This window comes from Anabrus simplex, chromosome 4, assembly GCF_040414725.1.
Source record: "Anabrus simplex isolate iqAnaSimp1 chromosome 4, ASM4041472v1, whole genome shotgun sequence".
Taxonomy (NCBI): domain Eukaryota; kingdom Metazoa; phylum Arthropoda; class Insecta; order Orthoptera; family Tettigoniidae; genus Anabrus; species Anabrus simplex.
The window spans coordinates 214355164-214373485 of record NC_090268.1 but is presented as its reverse complement, the minus strand read 5'-3'; the positions used below and the strand labels follow the sequence as shown (position 1 = coordinate 214373485).

The 18322-nt window shown below is 38.8% G+C and overlaps 1 protein-coding gene across 2 annotated transcripts in view; it reads left to right on the top strand.

Moving 5' to 3' along the window:
• LOC136872577 (ATPase WRNIP1) overlaps positions 1-18322 on the top strand; it is a 135170-nt gene that overhangs the window by 52218 nt on the left and 64630 nt on the right. For both annotated transcript variants that reach the window (XR_010859956.2, XM_067146379.2), the window contains exon 6: positions 17583-17766. Coding sequence is in view for 1 of the 2 variants with exons in the window: in XM_067146379.2 (XP_067002480.2) it covers positions 17583-17766 (184 nt within the window). In the remaining variant the exon portion in view is untranslated. The remainder of the gene's footprint in view (positions 1-17582; positions 17767-18322) is intronic.

The following is an 18322-nucleotide window of genomic DNA, read 5'->3' as shown; positions in this document are numbered from 1 at the left end:
TAAGGAAATAAAGGTTTACCTACAACAACCCTAACATTTATACAGAGATGCCAACTATTATGATTCAATCGTAATAATTGTGAATTACCCATCATAATTATGCCTTTATGAATCACACACCACAAATTAAGATTCTTTGTTGATTTTTAAATCTAAGTGTATGAAGTGTACAAAAGGATACACAAGGAATGCCTTTACAGCTTGATTTCTCAGAATATTATTTTCAGATTTCTCTCTAATCATTTATACCCCTTTCCTGTCCCTCGTTTAAGAATATTTCGAGTTTTGTGTTCTTCCAGTACCGGAAATATAGGCACCTGTGAAGTGGTATATCTTGCAGAGTTGTTGTCTTTGTTCGTCACATGATCAGACTTCCATGCAAGTATGAGAGTTCTTTTGTCTTTGTTTTGGTGGCAAAGTGGTGACAAACTCCATTTAATTGTGAATACTGTGTGCGTGACCGTTGAAGAAGTATAGTACGCGAACCTTTTCTTAAGCCCTGAACTCCATAGTGCCGAATGGGAACTAGGGCTCAAGATAAAGTTCGCGTACTATACTTATTGCGATTTTGGTTGCCGAATTTACATATATTGCTCTTCTAGGATAAATGCTAATCATGTGTTACGAATTATGAAAGGTTTGAAACAATGAAGCTATTTCTTGTGCAGGAAAATGCGTGTGATTACGTTGCCTTGACTAGTGGTGCTAGTAATAAACCAAAAATAGTTCAAAAATTTCGGGAGGAATACTCGAAAGAATGGACCTGTTTACTGCGTTCCTCAAAATTTCACTCACACGTGTTGTGTAGTGTGTGTAGCAGCGATTTTTCAGGTGCGCATGATGTGGAAGAACAAGACTGTATTCCGTGCTAATATGAACTCCGAACTGTTAAGTGCCCTGTTAGTGCACAGGATGCACATGATGAAAAAAAAAAGGCATGTGACCAGTGTACGTTTACCAAACAAGAACTACAAGCTGCTAAGGGAGCAACTACAGCACTCAACAAAAGAAATGATCCTTCAACCTCCACTCAGATGTGAACTGCAGATCACCTGTTACTTTAACAGTTAAGAATCATAGACTCTTTATATGCCAATCTTTGAATATGTTACATCTGGTTGAATTGTATGTTAATTGATTTTCAATGATATGTAAGTTAGTAAGATCTCGAAAAGAGAAAAAAATTCTACCCCCCCCCCCCCCCCCTTTCCCTCCCCTCCGAGACCGGCTGCATTATGAATTGCCTTTCTTGAATGTTGGCATCTCTGATTAGATACTGACAAATCTGTTCAAGAAATATTACTACAAAATTGCATTCTCAACAAACAACACAGAACACAGATTTTTTAAAAACCAAAAATGGTAAACTTTCCCAAGAAATGAAAATACCTTAATTCAGGGATATACATGTTGACCTGCTTCCACTGTGCAGCATCCTATATAGGACAATCCAGACGGAGTTTTAATATCAGGTACCAGGAGCTTGTCAACACCGAAAGACACAGAAGATTCTCAGCCAGGGGGACCCATGTGGGCATGACAGGCCACAGTTTTAACAAGACCTTACAATCATGAGTAGAGTGAGGTAAACTAATGAAGTGTCTTGAAAACCTCCATATTATTTAGAACAGCTCGTTAAGAAGGATAAAAACCTGAACGACGCCCTCGCAAATAAGAATCCTCTTTATGAGCACATTTTAATCTACCTGAAGATATTAGGAAGGAAACACGACAATTCAAAGATCAGCATAAAGGAACTTGGATCCCCTGATACTCAGTTGAAATCCCCTGCCCTCAGGAAACAGAAAGCAACATGGTGGTTGAGAAAACGTCTTCTCTCCCCATCTCGCTGTACTAGCGGACGTGTTCCAACTTGCACACATCAGTATAAAACCAGACGGAGAGCTGTAACAGCAGCTGGGAGACTACTCCCGAGAAATGTGAGGAAAGAGTAACACTTCCAATATTAGGGTAAGTCTACAAAGATCCAAACAGTTTCTAAAAAACTTCTATCACGGTCTAAATTATACACTTACGTTCCTATTCTCCCTTTTCCGGTTACAGATCGAGTTGCAAACCACCAACTGCTGAAAAAGCACAGTCAAATGCAAGACATTCATACTCTTTTCTCTGATGGGCTATCCCTCGTAGACGAGTATGATTGTCTTCCTGAAGAACTTGGTTTTTGTGAGATCTTAAGTGACTGAAGAGGCCATTCCCAGAACCGCAGATTTTTCTGCATTTTTGACAATCATTTGTTCTGTTAGGTACTGGCTGTGTAGTTTGGTTCTTCTTCATGAGCTTACGTTGTTTTCTTGCACTGCGCTTGTTAATTTCTGTTCTTCGCCTTTCTTGCTCGAAGCTGTGAGTTCCTTCCCAGACACAGCTGTGAGCTTGCATCCCAGGAGATAGTGGGTTTGAATCCCACTGTTGGCAGCTCTGAAGATGGTTTTCTGTGGTTTCCTATTTTCACACCAGGCAAATGCTGGGGCTGTACCTTAATTAAGGCCACGGCCGCTTCCTTCCCACTCCTAGGCCTTCCCTATCCCATCGTCACCATAAGACCTATCTGTGTCGGTGCAACGTAAAGCACATAGCCTTCGCAGACATTACGACGCCAGACTATGCGGTTATGTGCAGTAGCTTCCCAGTTGTTAGTTTTGATTTGACAGTTTTTCATGTTGGTTTTTAGCGCATCTTTGTCGTACTTTTGTGCTCTTCCAAGTTTTCTGTGACCTTCCTTTAGCTGGGAGTTCATAATTTGTTTTGGGAGACTGAATTCAGGCATGCGAATGATGTGGCCTGTCCAACGAAGTTGGTGCTTGATGATCATGGCCTCAATGCTAGTGGAGTTAGCTTCTTCCAGAACACTGATGTTAGAGCGTCGATCTTGCCATTTCACCCTCAGTATCCTTCTCAGGCAACGTTGATGGTATTTTTCCAAGCATCGTATGTGCCTTCTGTAGGTAGTCCACATTTCACATCCATATGTAAGAGATGGTATAACGGTAGCTTTGTACACATAAAGCTTGGTCTGAGTGCTGATATTATGATTATGAAAGACCCTTACCCGAAGACTACCAAAAGCCATACTAGCACATTTGAGGTGGTGTTGAATCTCATCATCAAGATTTGCATTTGCTGAGAGATGGCTGCCAAGGTATGGGAAATGTTCTACGTTCTTCAGAACTTTGCCTTGGACTGTGATTGTAGGACATACGGAGGTGGAGTTGGGTGCAGGTTGGTAAAGGATCTGCGTCTTTTGGATGTTCAGGATTAGGCCAATATTTGTATAAGCTTCATCAAATGTGTTTAAAATTGCTTGTAAATCTTGTTCAGAGTGTGCAAGAACAACATTGTCATCAGCATACTGAAGTTCAATGATAATGGAATTTTTGGTCTTGGCTCATAGTCTACTGAGATTGAATAAACCTCCATCAGACCTGTATTAAATTTCTGTGCCTTTTGGTAGTTTCCCATCAACAAGATGAAGCATAATCCCAACAAATATTGAGAACAGAGTGGGAGCTATCACACAACCTTGCTTCACACCTGCTGTGATTTCAAAATTTTCTCCTGTGTTATTGTTGACAAGAACCATGTCCTTCATATTATCATGCAGCAATCTAAGAATATATATGTACTTTTGAGGACAGCCTATTCTTGCTAGGATTTTCGACAGGGCATCTCTTTTTATCGAATCAAAGGCTTTGGCAAGACCTATGAATGCCATGTACAGAGGGAGATGTTGTTCTTTGCATTTCTCCTGCAAATCATATCTGTTGTGCTGCGATTGGGTTGAAATCCACACTGAATTTCAGGTAAGCAGTCTTCAGCGAGAGGCATCAGGCGGTTCGATAGAATTCAAGCAAGTATTTTCCCAACAGTAGACAGAAGGGTAATTCTACGGTAGTTACCACAGTCAGTTCTGTCTCCTTTTTTGAAGATTTTAACTATTAGAGCATCTCTGAGATCAGGAGGTATTGTTCCAGTGTTCCATATTTTGACTATGAGCATTAATGTATGTTCAGCAAGAATTCGTCCACCTTCCTTGAAAAATTCAGCAGGAATTCCATCTGATCTGGCAGCTTTATTGTTTTTGAGCTGTTTAATAGCATTTTCAACTTCTTGTAATGAAGGAACTTCACCAAGATGAGATTTTGTAGGTTTTTGTGGAATTTTCAAAATTTCTACTCTGTTGATCTCTGGATCCTTGTTCAGTAGTTCATGGAAATGTTCTTTCCATCGTACATTAATGGAATTGCTGTCTTTTAGAAGAGTAGAGCCATCCCTAGATTTAAGAGGGTTTAGTCCTTGAGCTGTTGGGTCAAATACAGTTTTTATCATGCTGAAAAAACTCTAGTGTTGTTAGTTTCTGCTAGATGTTGCATTTCTTGAGACTTCATCGTCCATCAACTGTTTTTCAGAACACGGATTTTTCCCTGAACATCTGCTTTTGCTTCTTGATATTTTCGTTTCTTAGAGAGTGAACTAGGATTGATCCTCCAAGCTTGGTGTGCTGCTCTCTTTTTGTCTATTAGTCATTTTAATCAAACCAGTCATGGTGTTTGACCCTAAGGTGTCCTACCAATTCTTCACCAGCTGATAGTATTGCAGTCTTCAATGTTACCCAGTGTTCTTCAGTGCTTTCAGGATATTCTTCTGGTAGTTTATCACCTAGGAGTTGTTGAAATTTTGCCTTAGTGCTATAATCCTTGAGACGGTCTGTGTTCATTTTAGGTCTCGTAAGTTTTATCTGTTGCCTTCGCTGCATGTGGATATGAAGGGTCACTGTAGACCATATAAGTCGGTGGTCCGTCCAACAGTCGCCAGCACTTGTTAGAGCCTTTGTGATTAATACATCGTGTTGGGTTCGGGCGCGTACAATTATGTAATCAATTTGATGCCAGCAAGTCCGTGGCTGTTGCCATGATGTTTTAAATTTATCCTTCTGTCTGAAGAGGGTATTAGTGATAACTAGATTGTGCTCTGAGCACTTCGTGAGCAGAAGGGTTCCATTGGAGTTGCAATTCCCTACTCCCTCTTTTCCAATTACTTTGGGCCATAGTGTTGGGTCTCTACCAACTCATGTATTGAAGTCGCCCAAGAGAATGATTTTGTCAGCTTGGGATATTCTTGTTAGAAGTATGTCAAGTTGGCAATAGAATTCTTCTTTTTCATCTTCTCCACAAGTGAGGGTCAGCGTATAGGCACTAATTACTGTAACTCGTTGATTGTTGGTGAGCTTGAGGTGTAAGCTCATGAGTCTTTCATTTAAGCTAGAAGGAAGTTCATCAAGATGAGGGACAAGTTCGTTTGCAATGGCAAAACCAACACCATGAATGCGGGGCTCATGAATGTTTTTACCTTTCCAGAAGATAGTGTATCCACCTCCTTTTCTTTAATTTGTCCTTCATCGGGCCTTCTAGTTTCACTCAGTGCTGCAGTATCGATGTTAAATCTTTTTAGTTCACGAGCCATGATAGCCGATCTCCTTTCTGGCTAATTAGCTGTATCATTATCCATTAGAGTATGGATGTTCCAGGTTGCAAAATTCATCTTTATTTTCTTTTGACCGCTTATGGTGTACCCTCTGGGCGCGGTTTCCTAGTCGGGTTGTATTGAGGCCGACATGTTTAGGGCAACTTTTATAGCCCTCTCCCCATTCAGGGTGAGCAGAGTGGTTTCTGAATAGGCCTGCTCAGTCACGTATGCAGCACACGAGTTGCTTTATAGCCTCTCCTCAAGCAAGACGGCAATCACACATTCGTCGCCTACGTGCTGGTTTGTCACTAGGAGCTCCCAGACTACACAATCCTGCTTCCGTCACAACTCCCTGATCGCTGCAGGACTTGTAGTGTATGTGCTGAGTTCTTCAGAAGACGCCTGTGCGTGACATCTTTTAGTGTGGGAATGCTGCTGCACATCAATAATCACACATTTCTTGACAGACTCAGAACCTGTCCCTAGTGGCATAAGAGTTATGACGACTGGAGGCTCCACGACTGCTGCTGCCTTCGTCCGTCTTCCCAGCCGCCAGGGAAGCTTTAGTTGTCCCTACGCGTGGTCCGCCGTTGAGGACTTTCTATGCCATTGACCATATATGGTTCTTCCACTTTTAGAGGTGGTTTCCCACCTCAAGGGCAAGAGATTGCCTCAGCCCCTGCCAGCTCATCTGCCTTCATAGGGAGCCATTGGCGTAGCATAGGGGGACTCCTTATCCCGGGAGTCGCTCGGTTACCAGAGCCTCGTCAGTCGAAAGCAGGGTTCACCACGTGCAGCTGAGGTTGACATTTGAGTAGGACAACCTACCCCTTACACTCCTTTTCTCTAATGAAGTGTCAAATTTCACTGCAAACATCACCAGTTTTCTTCATATGTATATTACTCAGAATCTCGTAAACAAAACACGTTACAACAGGAAGACTGGAACATTTTTTTCTCAGAAGATCTGAGATTGCATGTTAATACGAGGACTATATTTTTAAAAATATTTGGATATGTTATCACAAGTGTTTTAGGTAATAAGTTCTTAATCTAAGAATAGATATAGTTAATTTTGTTTACTTCTGCCCCCCCTCATCCTCTTCAAGGCTTAACAGAGTCAAAGTTTTTATGGTGTTGTGATTGTTTTAAGACTAATATGAGAAGAATATACCCTGCATTTATGTCATCTAAATGCTGTAGCTGATGATATTTAGAAACTTAGTGATAGATACTGAACCCGAGTGACTTAGGTCCATAGTCAGTCATGATTTGATTTACGAAATAATATGTGGTACATTTATTGAAGTACAGAAAGTTTATTCCATACGAGCTGTGTTAAAATATAATTTGGTCATACGACAGACTGGAGCCATGGAGCTTAGTCTGTCACAACAGAATTTAGCTGCTTCACAGTTTGGCGACCAGGAAAATACAAGTCCACAAATAAGTCTTGGTCAGAAAGAGAAGGGGGTAGCTTGACACAATGGAAGCTTGCAACACGAGCAGTGCGCTGGGATATTTTGGGCGGACGGAAACTTCCGCGACGTCACAAATTCCGGGAAAGGCTGAATGGAAAAGTACAGTGGTTTCGACGACATTCGCTAGCCTAGGTTCTTGCAGGTGGAAACTTAAATCACGTGACCACTTGTAGGCCAATCACAAAAAGTTATTGGGAGACTCAGGGATACCATCTTGAGAGATGGTGGATGAGACACTAATGTAACTTCGAAAGTAATCAGTAATAAATTATTGTGAGTACACGGATCAATGTAATGAAATTATTAGATGTCACGCATGGAAAAATAATTGATAATTATTGGCAAATTAAATAAATTGAAGGCTGGATTTCGTGGAAACCAGACAGCTTGAATGTCATTGGCTGGACGAAAACCACGTTGTAATGGACGCTTCCAAGGGCGCGAAATGTGAGGAGCTAAATCCACCCGTATCTCCGAAATCTATGAACGTCGGGAGTTCATATTTAATCCAGCGAATATGCTAGAGGAGTGGATTAATTTGATATAAATTATAACGTCCAATTCGGAATGCAAGTACCGATATTAAAAATCCACCCCCTCCATCATGGATATGACGTCAGTTAATGTGCTAGGGAAGGCTTCATCAATATATACGAGCGCATGGGACACTCACGACCAGTCTTACTAGTCTTACTTGTCTTGAAACTAAACTTCGGAGCGGAACTACCTTCTGCGCTCGACTTGAAATTGTACTTCGAAGCTGAACGACCGTCCGCAGTTGAATTCAAACCCGTCGTGCTGACAATAATTCAACAGGTATTGGTGCAAGCATCCGCCAGTACTTACAAAATGTGACCACGCTCGAAAACCGTGAACTGAAAGTAGTTAACTTAGGACAGTGTGTGCCAATTACAAATATCGTAGTAAAGTCAATTAATTGCATTGTAAGAGTGAGTAATATAAAATTCAACTGCACAGCACTAAGTGCAAGAATAGAATACTGTGTGACGAACAGTACCTTGGGGAAATAATAGCCTGTGCTTAGGAAAACCAAACCGCCATCATGAACACTTCAAGAGTGCAACGTGAATCGGGCGTATCGCGTCGGACAACGTAAATCGGGTCCATGTCCTTTGTGCGTTAAATGGACGAAGCTTAAAACAGTGTAATATAATAAGTCTTGGGTCTAGGGTGTTAATTTGTTTTGTATAAGTCAACTTTTCAGTGTTAACATCATCAATGGTGAAGTAGTGTGATATTTAAAGTATTAGTATAAAAATGGTGATGTGCCAGGAAATTATATATGGAATAACGCCAGCAAGAATGGGCGAGTAGAACGGCAGAATGGGGCCGTGATGGTCCCTCATCTGCCAAGCTGCAGTGGATAACCCATAACTAAGATGAGTGCCTACATGTAAATAATATTTGGGAAATGTTAGCGTGATTGGGAAAATGGGAATAATTTGATTAGACTTGGTTACCTTCTGTAACAAGATGGGTCGCTTAACGATCCCATCCTAAATTTGTAGCACGGACAGGAGTAAGTAATAATAATAAAGTAAATAATCGGGTCTTCTTGTGTATTCAGTTTGTTGTAGATGTAAATTTTGTAGATATAGGGTAGTACTTTAAGTCATGCATGCATTCATATTTCTTTGTAGTCAAGAATATTTTTACATTTGAACTGGTTATAATAGTCTAAAAGACCCGATGTGTGCTTTTCTGTCAGTCGTTTGACGAGTTATATAATGACGTTGAAGGAAAGTTCAGCCTTGTTTTGTTGTTGATCGGTGTGTTCATATTTTCAAAGTGAAGTTGTTAACTTTGTGAGAAGCGATATTATTAATAATAATAATAATAATTCAAGAGATATTGGAATTTTACGTGGGCAGTGCGTAATAATATAATTTAAGTGATAAGATGTTGAGTTTATTGGGAATCATTTATGGACAGGATGTCGTTTTTTTTAATTCGGAATTAAAGTGTATGGTATTTTAATTTGATCAATTAATAATATTGAAAATAATATCGGTACTAATAATCCATACATGTTAATGAACGTGTGGTTTAAATTACGGTCCAATATATATATATTTTTTTTTTTTTTACGAATAAATGTTGTGTCTTAACCCGTTAACGCCGTGCGTGTCCATATGATCACGGCCTGCATTCCTTCATTTAGATTGCTCTCAGTGCTTTGTATAGCGCTGGAATTGATTGCTGACTGTGTAGATCAATTCAAGAAGCATGTGGCAACTGTGTGCGAGCATATTATTACGTGATACATATCGACTCGTTGTTTCGGCGCACTTTCGTTTCGTGTCATTGTCACAGCAGCTGAATCATGATGGCGCGCTTCAAGTAAGTTTGATATTTCACATATATTTATGTTTAGATGACACAACTCATATGCCTAACAAGTTTGGGAGTGATCTATGTTCACATTATGATGCAGTTAATTTACATTTAACAGTAAATATTACTCCCGTAGGCACTTAAAATATTGCGTGATCGTATGATCACGCTAGGCGCTTGTGTTAGCTATTCACCCTGTGCGTGTATTTGATGGTGGATGAGCAACGATTTGGTAAGTGTGCTGCTCCAATGGTACTGATGCTGGAAGAACTACAGTACCTGATGATACGTCACACTTACGCTTTCAACTATATTTCGATAATCTTTTTACTGGAATGGCACTTTGGGCTCATCTAAAACATTGCGGGTATGGCGCTACAGGAACCATTCGAGAGAATAGAATTCCCAAAAACTGCTCGATCACACCTTCAAATGAAATGAAGAGACAGGTTCGTGGGACATACGACATGGCAACGAACTCGGAGGGTATAAGTATTGTTCGGTGGGTTGATAACTTCGTGGTTACCATAACATCAACATGCCATGGTGTTGAACCAGTTTCTAAGGTAACACGATACTCCCAGGCAGAGAAAAGGAAAGTGCGTATAAACCGGCCGGCTGTGTTTGGAGCTTACAACAGTGGAATGGGTGGAACAGATAGGATGGACCAGAATGTGTCGTACTACACAGTAGGCATATGTGGAAAGAAATGGTGGTGGTCGCTATTCACATGGCTCCTGGGCGTATTCATTCACAATTCCTGGTTATTGCTAAGGAGGTCTGGATGTGATTTGTCAAATCTAGAATTTCATCGCCACATTGTGCAAACATATCTACATAAGTTCAAAATAACGCTAGTAGGAAGAGGCCGCCCTATCACCTCGAGATACAGTATCCAGCAGAGTAGTGTCACCGACGATGTACGACTTGACGGGATTGGGCACCTCGTAGCGCCCTGCAATCGACGACGCTGTGCTGGAAAGGAATGCTCCAGTACTGTTCGCACCGAGTGCATAAAATGTAATGTTGGACTCTGTGTTCCATGCTTTGTCCTATTTCATACAGTGTGAAGCATACAATTCTTATATTTGTTCCTGTTCGGTAATTTCTGTGAATTAGATAACTTGAATGTAATATATTATGAATATCTTGAGACTTTCGTTGCTTTATTTATGTATATACATATTGTAATTAATGTATATTCTTCATAAATTATCATCTTTAATTTATTTTACTGTATTTTGTTCATAATTTATCAATATCAATACATAAAATCTATAAATACTAAATAAATGCTATACAGAATGAAATGCTAACACATCCGCCTAGCGTGATCATATGAACACGCCACCTAATGACGAAACCGTGAAAAGTATGAGCTTAATATTTTGTAGTTATGTTATACTATGCACTTGAAGTGATTTAGACGAATTTCAAAGAAAACAGACGAAAAAAATAATTTTGGCGTTACAGGGTTAAATTTGCAATTCATTAGCCGGAACACGTAGGACTAATATTACGAAACCATGATTGTCAAATTTTGGTATATATAATTTCAAAATGTTACAATTATTTATGGAGAACGAACTAAGGCGTAGATCAAAATGAGATAGAAAAATGTTAAAGAATCTGCAGTCAGATAATAAAAGGTCGTACGATGTCAGAAGTGGAATAAATAAGTCAGTTAATAATTCTGTGAGAAATAAATGAATCAAGGAATATTGAGATAGAAAGGGATATAAATTCCATATGAGAAACACTTAGCATATTGAAATGAGTGTAAAATGTACGGGCAGTGTCACAGAGAAATACTGAGTTACGTAGCGGGTAGAATTCGAACCCGTGACAGCATGTACGAAATAAATAGACTGCACTGCTAGTCGTCGAGATACTACGGATCTAAGGATAATGAGAGTTCAGATTCCACATAAATGATCGTATATTGTAATCATTGTAATGACGAGTGATGACAATCATGATGGCGTGATGATAATAAACATTGCAGATAAAACATTGGACCACCTTAATTAAATGAGCGTTGATAAAGATGTTAAACAGGAATCTAAATGATAATATGCAACCGATAATAACAGTAACAATGTTAGGACGATGATAAATCATCGCGGTCAGATTAATAATAATTATCATAATGATAATAGTAATGATGTAGTTGGTTGATCAGTAAATAATTGTAATCGCGACCGATATCTTAATGCATTTTTGGCGGAAGTGACCGGTTCAGTAATGATAATAATAATAATAATAATAATAATAATAATAATAATAATAATAATAATAATAATAAAATCTTGAGTGACATTAATAATAATGATAATATCTTGAGTCACCTATTCATTAATAATAATAATAATAATAATAATAATAATCACAAGAGGGATATAATAATAATAATAATAATAATAATAATAATAATAATAATAACAGTAATAACCTACGTGTTTGCGTCCCGCATAATAATGACGATATTAATCAAACGTGACAGTGCCAGGAACCGTTGAGTATAATAATAATAATAATAATAATAATTTCAATGATGATAATTTTGTGGATGAATGAATATTCTGACGATCGTGAATTAAATAATTGGTGACAACATCCCCCTATTCGAGTAGTTTGAATAATAAGAATAATAAATATTTTAGTCATTTGTTACCTTGTTATCGTACGGTTTCCGCACGAGACAAGTTACGGTAATACTTAGTGTGTTTGCTTACTTCGCTTGCGATGCGAGGGGAGGTCTTCGGCACGGTATTTCCCACCGCTTCTCGTTATCTCATCTGTGGCAGTAGTCTACTGAGGCTACTTTGTAACATTTCAGATCATGTGTAAATAAAATATAAATGTTAATTCAGTGGTATGGCATCAGCTGGACATCGTAAGATAGGAACTGTCCGTGTAATACATTTTCATAGTTCACGAGAACATTACCCAGTCTGAGTAACGGCCTTGGAAAAATGTAGATAGCCGGGGCACTACATCTAGGTTAAATCGAGAAGCCGACCATAAACATAATTATGCTCGGGCTCTCGATATAAGGAAGGCTCTTCCTGGAACGACGGTTTGATTCAAACGTAATCGATCCGTAAATTATACCCCAAAATGTCATTTTATTTCAGGATAAACCCAGCAGCATATTGTTACCACTTGCGGTATAGCAAGTGATTTGTTTTATGTAACGTATGAGAAATTTATTTGTTGTTGCCAAATGTACCAAAATTCTGTGCGCTGGATGGTGCAATAAACTGCTCCTTCTGGCAATTATTTCAAAGGAAACCATTCTCATAATCTTTTTATTGTAGTTAGATGTTATGCCCTTTTTCAATTTAAATGTCACTTCCTAGTCCTGTCATGGAGTCCTTAAATTCATGTTTACAATCGAGCTTTCCCCATTTTATTTTTAATTGCTCCGTTCATTCCCGTGTTCACCGAGGCCTCTATATTTAAATATTTGTTGACTTAAACAATGAACCGACACCCCTGAGATTAATGCTAGTCTGGGACTCGGGAGGTGGACGGGTGCAATACTACTGAAATGTAAATTTGCCTAAGACAAAACATATCATCTTGCATTTTCCCTCCGTCTCTTCATTGGACGTCCTACAGATCTTTTTCCTCTGGGTTGGTATCAAAGAATCTCTTTGGCAATCTACCAGGTTCCATCCTTTGTATATGATGTTTCCAGCTTTCCTGATAACTGAAGATGTAGTCAGTTTTTGGCTGTACTTTCAGTTCTTTTAGCACCTCTTCATTCTTTTTATGGTACTATTTTGTATACCCTGCTGTATGACCCAAGAATGTCATTTCTCATGCTGTAATTCAAGACAAGTCAAGACATGTCCATGCATCTCATCCATGGCAAAGTATTGATGTAGCTAGGGTATTATAAACGTGCAATAGTGTGTGTTTCTGAACAAGTGATGGTTTCATGATGTTCTATGTTATTCCTGTAGTTTTGTGAATTTATTAATTTTTGCTGGTATATCTAATTCTGTTTGGTATGATAAGTTGTACCGGAGATAATTGAACGCATTTACTCTTTCCAGTGTTGTATTATCTAAACTCATTTTACTAGGAATTGGTTCTCTTCCCTTGAAGGCCATTATTTTTGTCTTTTCTGTTGAAATAATCACATTAAAATCTGAGGAAACATTTCTCAGACTGAAAACTGATATTTGTAGGTCATCTTCTGTTGTAGCCAGCAATGCAATATCACCAGCATATAATATGGCGTCTAGGTGTTCGAGGCGTCTATTTATTGATATTGATCCATGGCGTCCTTGTTTCCAAGTTTCCATTACTGCATTCATATATATATTAAAAAGTAGAGGGGAGAGTCTGCAGCCTTGTCTTACACCACCATTTATTGATTTTCACTCTGTCTGGTTCTTGTTCAATTTTACAGAAATGAGATTGGATTCGTAGAAGTTGTAGATATTGTTAATAGAGACATTGTCTTGTTTTAGAATTTCAAGCAATTTGTTTCTGTTTACTCGGTCAAAAGGCTTTTGGAAGTCCACAAATGCAATGTGTGTTTCCAAATTGAATTCTCTACATTTTCCTCTTAATATCTTTATAGTGAAATATGCATCAGTGCAGGAGCCCCAATTTATCTTCATAATGTTGCTACAACTTATATTTAATGATATTTGCATATATTTTATAACCTAAGTTAACAATGCTAATTTCTCCGTAATTTTCAGTTTTTTATGTCACCTTTTTATGAAAAGGGATAACTATTGCTTTCTGCCAACTTTCTAGTGGATTGTCTCCATTCCAAATTTGATTTTAAAAGCTGAGGAATCGTTGTTTTCAAGTTTTACTTGAATATTTGAACAGTCCATCATGTATTGCAGGTGCTTTACCATTCCTTAGTGTCTTCAAAGTTTGGTCTAGCTCTTCTCTTGTTATAGATTCCAATGTATTGTTGTTAGATATTGGCAAAGTTAACACTTCATTTTTTGAACTTGTCCAGAGTGTTCGAAAGTAATAAAGCCAGTCATTTGGTGGTATTGTTTCAAGTTTTACCTCTTCCTTAACTTCCCTGTTTAATTTCTTCAGAATTTTATAAGTTTGTGGTTGTGGCTGTGTTAAGTCTGTTTTCAATGTAGATACAAAATTTTTCCAACTTTCTCTATGTTTTCGTCTAACTTCTCATTTAGCTACTGCTCTCTGTGGCAAAAAGTGATAGTATGTGGTATCAATAAATGATGTATTCATAGGAATGACGAAAACGATGTAAATCACAGCACAGGTAATGAAAAGTGATCGACCCACGGCACAAAGGATCATCAAACAGTATACATTTCGAGCTACTCAGCATCTAAGGCAGGCAGGTATCGTTTCACTGGTGGGAACTTGTCAGACCACGGAAGAGCATATGTCAGATACCCAAAACCATAAATCTCGTTAGGTTACGGCAACACAAAAACTGATGTGTTAAACATGACATTTATCAATCAGCAGAGTCAGTGGAACTTTCGTGGTAAGTGCAGAGTCAGGAAAAAAAAAGAGAGAACAGAGGGGAGGGAGCTTACAACAAACAATATTAAAGAAAAGGGAATCAATTTAAACAAGTTATACTTCAACCATAAATGACTAGAACAGGCAAAGTGCAACAATCCAAGAATAGGAATCACAACGATTTTAGTAAGGGCTCGGCCCTTTTAACAATAAAATACAATTGAGACAGATCTTGATTTTTAAAAAATTCTTGTGAATAACACCAATAAGTTCCTGCAAAAGCCCAAGACCTGTATTCGGCAGAAAACCACAATTGGTATATATTTTATTTAAATACTTTTTTCTTTAAAAAATGACACTGATTAAGAAAGAAGGGGGAGGTATTAATACAATTTGACAATAGTGATTAAAGGCCACACTTACAATCAAATATCAAACCCAAAAGGGGGGTAAGAGAGTTCGAGCACGTTACAAGACAGAAATATACGACTTAATACCGTGAAAGAAAAGGGAAAAAGGAGACAGACTGAGAAGGGAAGGAAAGGGAGGGGGATTTTTCCAGGCTACTTAAACCCTATAAGTTGGCAGTGTGAGCGATCGCTCCGGCCTCAAGAAAAGTTCAGGAAGTGGCAACACTTCTAACATTTGTCCAGATACAGTTTATCATGTAAAGTAGAAGATTAATTAAGATATCAGTCTGAAGGACTCTGTTAGAATGAAAGCCATAAAGGCACAGAATAATCAATCATTCAGTGTTCAAGTCTTGATGGGAAACACGAAAGATGAAAAAGTTGTAACATTTGCTCACCCAGTCTGAAGATTTTCAATGCAGCTTTTCACAGAATAAAAATGTAAAACATCGCAACGGGCCTGCCGCCTGCGAAATATTCCGCTCTCTCCACTCGGATGTTTTCACTCGATGTCTGACCCGAGAAACAAAGTAATAGCACGCTTATATAGGTGGAGAAGTGAGTCCAGAAATTACTCGAAGAAAAATACGTAGCGTGACGTCACAGTGGAGCAGCAGCAGTGGAGTGGAACAGGCCAGTTTGTGAACAGCTGGGTGAGCAAGCAGATGGAGAGAAAATGGCAGCAGTAGAATGCGACGGATGGCAGACGGTAAGAAGAAAAAAATCTTGATGTAGTAGAGAGGCCGTAACATCTCTTATATTGTAGTTTAGTTTCTCTGGCAAAACATATATTTTATCGATTAGGTGGATTCATTTGTTTACTTCACTTAGTTGTATAATGCATTGGTACGGACCATGAGGTTGATAGTTTTCAACAATACTCCTTTGTTGGAAATCACCCAGAACAGTGTGTGCTACTTTTCTTTGAATTTTTTCTAGTTCTTGTATCAAGTAGACCTGGTGAGGATCCCATATACTGGAGCCATTCTCTAACCTGTCTTACCAGCGACTTGTACCCCCTCTTATTTACATCCTTACTACAACCCCTAAATACTCTCATAACCATGGGAAGAGATCTGTAACCTTTCTTAACAACCATGTTATGATACCCCAATGAAGATCATTCCTTATATTAACATCTAGGTACCTACAGTATTCCCCATGAGGCACCATCACTTCATCAATACAATAATAAAAACTAAGAGGACTTTTCGCCTTGGTTAAAGTTACAGCTTGTCTGTTAATTTCATTTACATTCATACCTTTGTCTCCTGTCCATCTCACAACATTGTTTAAGTTCCCCTACAGTCACTCACAGTCCTGCAACTCATTTGCTGCTCTATCCGGTATAACATCATCCGCAAAAGCCTTATCTGTGATTCCAGATTTTTACTCATATCGTTTTTATATACATAAGAAAACATAAAGGTCCAATAATACTGCCCTGCAGGACCCCCCTCCTAATCATTACAGGATCAGATACGCTTGTCTTCCACCCTCGATTATATCATTATTTCTTCCATTTTCCTCCATGATACCTCCCAGGTACTTGAAACTCTCTACCTTCCTAAGTTGTTCCCCTCCAAGCCTTAATTCTCCCATAGTTCTCTCCCTTCTAATTGTGATAACCACCTCACTTTTTTTGGCATTAAATTTAATTTCACATTGTTCCACCTGTCTTTCCGTGCATCAAACTATTCCTGGATATCCTCTTCCTTTTCTCCCCAGATTAACAAGTCGTCTACACACATCATCACTTTCATTTTTCCTTCCCCAATTTTCCTTGCCACCTTTGTCATTAACTCACCCATTACTACAATGAAGAGCAAAGGCTACAGAGCACTTTCTTGTCCTAATTCACTTGCTTGCTCAGACCCATCTATTCTCTCCCCTCATCCTTTCACACAACTGACACTCCCATGGTACATCTCACACACTCTTTCTGTTGACACTTTTTTTTTTCTGTAAGGCTTCCCATATCTTGTTTCTGCACATACGATCATATGCTTTCTCAAAGTCCAAGAAGGCCATCACTAATATGAAAATTCACCTTTTCTTCTTCTTGATGTATTACTGCGAAACCTTCCAATGCAGATATCTCAAGAAAGTCTGTCCAGGATGGAATATGAAAGGTGAAAGAAAAATAAACGAAATTTTAAATAAATTATCGTATACCCGCTATAACTTTGATGAATTGTAATTGTGTGAATAATTGCAACTCTTACAAGTTGTATTTGGGTGCTGAAACATAATTGTTACGATTTTTAACTCTGTGCCATACCGAGACAAATTGTGGCAAGTTCACCAGACCCCTGACTTTCCTACTCCTGCTATCCTCGGCAAATAATACAGTATATTTTGTGTTCAACAGCGCTCTCATATCCTGTACGACAAGAAAGGCGATGAACATTATAACATAATCTCGGCCCTGCACAAATCTATCCGAGCTTCCGACGACAATGCTGCTCTGTACTGGTTATCTCGAATGCTGGCTGGAGGCGAAGACCCCATATTTATTGCAAGGCGACTGGTTCGTGCTGCAAGTGAAGATATAGGTGAGTACTGTCAACATTTCTTGACCAAGGGAGGCAGAGTGGCAGAGCAGTTCTCTAAGGTTAAGGTTTCCTCTATTTCATTTGTACCTGCAACGTCATCACTATGACAGTGATTTTGGTTTGTTTCATAACACATACTGTAGAGTAAGGTGAAGAGTTTTCCTTCAGCACCAGTTTGAGGAGAAACAGGAAACTTTATCAAAGATACAGTACCATAATTGCAGCTGTGGCTCAGATAGGACTCGGAATGTAAATTCCTTTGTACTAATTGGCAGCTCTGCATTCCCAGTGAGCTAAACGAAGGGTTGTTTTCCTGTTTGCCCCTTCTCTGCTGGTTTTCACAGGATCGGGTCTGACGTCCACCATGGACCAGTGGAAGTGGAGACAGTGTTCAACAAGAGCAGACCCTGTGACTTGAGTTGGTAAATTGATAAAGATGATGATGCTCTAACCTCCATTTATTTATTTTGGTTTTAAATTGTATTCTTATTATGCTTAGGGCGTTATAGCGTACTGTTCGTCAGTAACTTCTAATCAGGTTCTTACAGTGTCAATG